Source organism: Bicyclus anynana, chromosome 17 (genome assembly GCF_947172395.1).
Source record: "Bicyclus anynana chromosome 17, ilBicAnyn1.1, whole genome shotgun sequence".
NCBI lineage: Eukaryota > Metazoa > Arthropoda > Insecta > Lepidoptera > Nymphalidae > Bicyclus > Bicyclus anynana.
Genome location: NC_069099.1, coordinates 7,746,078 through 7,750,654, shown reverse-complemented (window position 1 = coordinate 7,750,654; position 4,577 = coordinate 7,746,078). Strand labels below are relative to the sequence as shown.

General features: G+C 33.3%; 1 protein-coding gene across 1 annotated transcript; it reads right to left on the bottom strand.

Annotated features, from left to right (window-relative positions):
- Positions 1–233: 233 nt before the first annotated feature.
- LOC112056270 (circadian clock-controlled protein daywake-like) lies at positions 234–4,219 on the bottom strand. The gene is made up of 4 exons (XM_052886491.1): positions 3,897–4,219; positions 2,315–2,445; positions 1,575–1,730; positions 234–720 (listed from the first exon to the last, which is right to left on the bottom strand). The coding sequence occupies exons 1-4, from the start codon at positions 4,133–4,135 to the stop codon at positions 554–556; spliced, it is 693 nt and encodes a 230-aa protein (XP_052742451.1). The 5' UTR covers positions 4,136–4,219; the 3' UTR covers positions 234–553.
- Between the last annotated feature and the right edge of the window lie 358 nt (positions 4,220–4,577).

Here is a 4,577-nt window from a genome sequence, read left to right as displayed (position 1 = left end):
TAGATGTTGGCCTATTGTTGGCCGGATAAGCACAAAAAATTTCATCAAAATCGGTCAAGCCGTTTCGGAGGAGTATGGCAACGAAAACTGTGACACGAGAATTTTATATATTAGATATATTATATATCATCAAGTCATGACGATAAGGTCGCTTTTTGCCTATAAAATGATGTGTTCTTTTCTTATTTTCTTTTTTATGCAAAAAAAATATTATAAAATAAATGATCATCATCATTATCATTATCAACCAATATTCAGCCCACTGCTGAGCTCGAGTCTCCTCTCAGAATGAGAGGGGTTAGGCTAATAGTCCACCACGCTGGCCCAATACGGATTGGCAGACTTTACGCAGAGAATTAAGAAAATTCTCTGGTATGCAAGTTTTTTAAAAAAGTGTGATTATCAAACTATTATGGTAACACATGAATCAAAATGTACAACTTAATTTTAAATTATATAATCTAAAGAAAATACATTTACTGCATTAACAGAATAGCTAACTCATTATAATCCAAATTATTGAAACTAATAAAAGCGCTTTATTACAAACATATTATTTTTCACTTTTTCCATACAGTGCTAAGTCTTCTAAATTCCGAGAGCACATAGCAGTCTTCACACCTTCGTACATTTCCTTAACGACTAAAGGAGTGAAGTATCTGCCGTAGTTTGTTACTATTAGTCGCCAGTTCTTGTTGACTAGTTCATGGTACATGTCACCTGGAAAAAGTAAAACATACAGTTAAACATATTGCAAACAGAAATTGCATAGCGTTTATTTGATGCCTCCCGTGACCAGAAGGCTGGAAGGATGGAAGACCTATATTTAGATCAGAGGATCAGGCCCTGCATTCTGTAAAGTTATAGCGTAAAGTTCGTTGTTAGTGTCATTTTATTTTTCTCATCTCATAGAAATATAGTTCAAATTGTATTTAAACGTATTATAGGTGAAATTACATCGACGAGTATAAAATAGCAGAATCACTCCCCAGTGTTGCCGCTGCTTGCAGCGATGTGACATCGCTTATTTCCGTGGCAACTATGTTGTTTGTGACATTTTATTTTTGGCATACTATATAAATAAAGTTCAAATTCTAATAAAACTTGTTATAGGCGAATATATTCTCATATATAATATTTTAATATAATATATTATATTCATCAACGAGTATAAAATAGCGGAATCACACTTCTGATCTTCAACCGTGTTTTTGCTGTAGCTATTGTAATTAATATTTTAAAGATCTGATTTTTGTTATATATTGTGGATTAAATTACTATGTATAAATTACTATGAAATACTATATATATTATACTATTTTTATAAATAATGTTTTATTTGTTTTGTATAAGAAGCTTTGGATGCAATAATTTTTCATTCATTATCCATTAGTTACGGGACACCCTGTATATGATAATAGCGTTTATAGGCAATTGCAGATTCCTTTGAGTTTTCTAATTTTTCAATAGATGACCGTGTAAGTTAGTTTATAATGTTTTAGGTTAGGTAATTGTCTAATAGTGAGGTGGTATAGAATCCACAGGGTTTAATTAATATTTGCTATAAAACTTACTCTTTTCCTTGTCTCCGTTGTACATATTTTCAAAGTGTGAATGCAAGCCATCAATTGCATCCGCGCCATACATATATGACTTGAAATCAAGAATGTCCTTGCCTTGATCGCTTTTAATAATGTCGAAAATAATAATCATCTCTATTTGTAAATTCTCTGTAAAAATATATTTAATAAAATTAATCACATTTATTACATACATCTTTAGAAAGTATCTACTCGTATTATTGAGGAGACATCATTTTGAGCTTTGAACTTCGGGGGGATCAGAATTCGATCTTTTATGATATTGTTTATAAAAACTATATATGGGAAGTCACTGGTCCTTAAAGCACGGGATTGCCTAGTTTAAGGATATGTTTCAAGAAACCATTCCAACATGTACTGAATGTTTTTAATAAACATTTCTCATTTTTATTTCTATTTCAAAAACCAAAACGAACCAGCGAATTACGAGTCTCACTCGCGCACTTATCACACAAAATTGATAAAAAATATATAGGTAGGTACTAAAAATATATATTGTTAAATACTTGTATTTTACACAAAAATACATTAAATTTTGGCTAAAGCGCTACATACTAAATATCCATTTAAATGGTTCAAACAACTATTATCTATTTTATACTCGTGCCAGTGTTGATTAACTTAAACTGATTTGTTAACCGGCTGCCATAGGATATGAGGTAATGCTCGCAAACCTTCAATTAAAATCAAGATGATAATATACTCATACTTACTCAAGCTAAAGTGACCTTTCCCGTTTCCAAAAATCGGAAATCCAAATAATGTTCCGTTAAGTTTGTAATCACACTCAGTATTTAGGTCCGTATTAAATGATATACGCATAATTTTGTAAGGCACGTTGATGCTGAAAAAGATAATAACAGTAAATTTTCTATCATAATAAAGTAAAGAATACAAGAAGTTGTTTGTATATTTTATCAGAGTTACGTTTTACGTTGGGACATAGCCGAGAAAGTGCGTTTGTGAGAAACCGCTTCAGCGCAGCTTACGAGCTACACGTTCTGTGGAGAGAAACTTATAAAATACTTAATATATCATCGACTCTGGAATTCAACAACATATTTATATAATACTAGCTGGCAACGCGTGGTTTTATCCGCAAGGTTCCCGTTCCTGAAGCAATACAAGGATAAAATATAGCCTTCTTCGATAAATCGGCTATCTAACACTGAAATAATTTTTCAAATCAGACCAGTAGTTCCTGAGATTAGCGTTTTCAATCAAACAAACTCTTCAGCTTTATAATATTAGTATAGATGTTTGAACAATAAATAAATATTAAAAAAAATGATTAATGCACGATAATAATAAATGAAATATATAATTTCCTAATTTTGAATTTCTAGATTATTGAGGTACGAGTAGGTATATCTTATACACACTTACTCGTAGTTTGCAGAACACATATTAGATTATCATTTTAGGTCGGATCTCCATCGAGCAGAACGACCTTGTAAATATGATAATACTTCCGGATTTTACCAGTAATTTATTAGGTTTTAACCGCCCGTCCTTGGGTATGAAATAAAAATAGCTAACTGTGGCACGCGGCTTAGTCCACGTATACTTCTTAAGCTTCTTTTCTAAACTTCAGGAGCAGTACGTTTTCACCGAAGGCAGGTATCCAATGTTTTTAGTGCTCTGACACTTGCGTAATTACGTACGTATTTTAACTATTTCTTCGTACTTAAAAATGAATTTGCAAAAGAGGTATATTCATGAAAAAAATATCAAAAAATTACGTGTTGAAAAAGCAAACAAGTTCATTGTCTGTTTGTTTTATAAAAACATTTTTTAAATAAATGTATGTATGTGAAGTGTCGTTGAAATCTTTTTCACTAGCAAAATATGTAAAGAATACGCGCACATACAAAAGTTTTACACACAGCCGTCTATGAACTTGCAGCAGCAGCATTGTATAATTTCTAAATTGCCTCAGGTTTGGTCTCGGTGGTAGGCAGCGAGTGGTTACTAGCCACGCTAGTTATCCATTCGCTGCCCGCGAGTATTTTATCGAAAAGCCCGCCTGCGTTGAAGAAGCCGACAGTCAGGGAATGCGGTTTTAATCAACCGTTGTGAGCCATTTAAAAAAATCTTTATATTCCTCTATCGCGCGGAGCATGATACTGTGCTCGCCTATTGCCCTTAGTTTACTTTATATTTTTTTACATGTCACGTAACGGATATGATGGGCGACCGGTCGTCCATTTAGGAGTCAAGTGGTTATATCTGTATCGTTTTTTAACATCAGGTGAAATTGCAGTCGAGGGTCATAAAAATAAAAAATTAAATTACCTGATATCGTCAATAATTGCATTACTCAAGCCTCCGATTTCTACATTCGTCAACTCGGAGAATATACCCGGTATATCGATAGTAATTTTATCCATGTGCAATTTATCCAACTTTTTGATACCAAGTTCCGGTATACCTTGCACGAACGAAGGAAGTGCAGCCTGTGCCTGCTTTATTATACATTCAGAGTCTTCCAGCGCGCATTTTTCATATGTTAGGGGATCTGAAACCGCCATCATAGCAAAATTATTAATATGACTTTACCTGTATAGCTTTATCAAAGAACTAGCGACGCCCGCGACTTCATCTGTGAATAATTATAGTAAACTTTCATCATCCTCTTCGAATATTAAAAATTCTTGAATCACTTACCATTTCTTATTTCTTTCATGTTTTATAACTGTAACTCTATAAAGACTTTCCAAACTTTCAACCCCTATTTCACCCCCTTCTCTTTTTATTTGAGGGACATAAAGCATCCTATGTTCTGCTTCTAGGTCTCATTTATTAGAATACCAAAATTAATCTTGATTGGTTCAGCCGTTTAGCCGTGAAAAGGTAACAGACAGACAGACTTACTTTCGCATTTATAATATTACGAGTAGTATAGAATATAGATAAATAAAGTCACAACAACACTCCGCTTCTCTGCTCGTGTTGTTCTCCCTGAACAACCCGAAC

Bases quoted from the DNA above. Each gene is read 5' to 3' on its own strand.
- LOC112056270 (XM_052886491.1), bottom strand. From the start codon at position 4,135: ATGATGGCGGTTTCAGATCCCCTAACATATGAAAAATGCGCGCTGGAA. The intron at 2,446-3,896 runs GTAATTTAATTT...TATCTTTTTCAG, and splicing joins GCAATTATTGACGATATCAG to CATCAACGTGCCTTACAAAA. The intron at 1,731-2,314 runs GTAAGTATGAGT...ATATTTTTACAG, and splicing joins GAAAGGTCACTTTAGCTTGA to AGAATTTACAAATAGAGATG.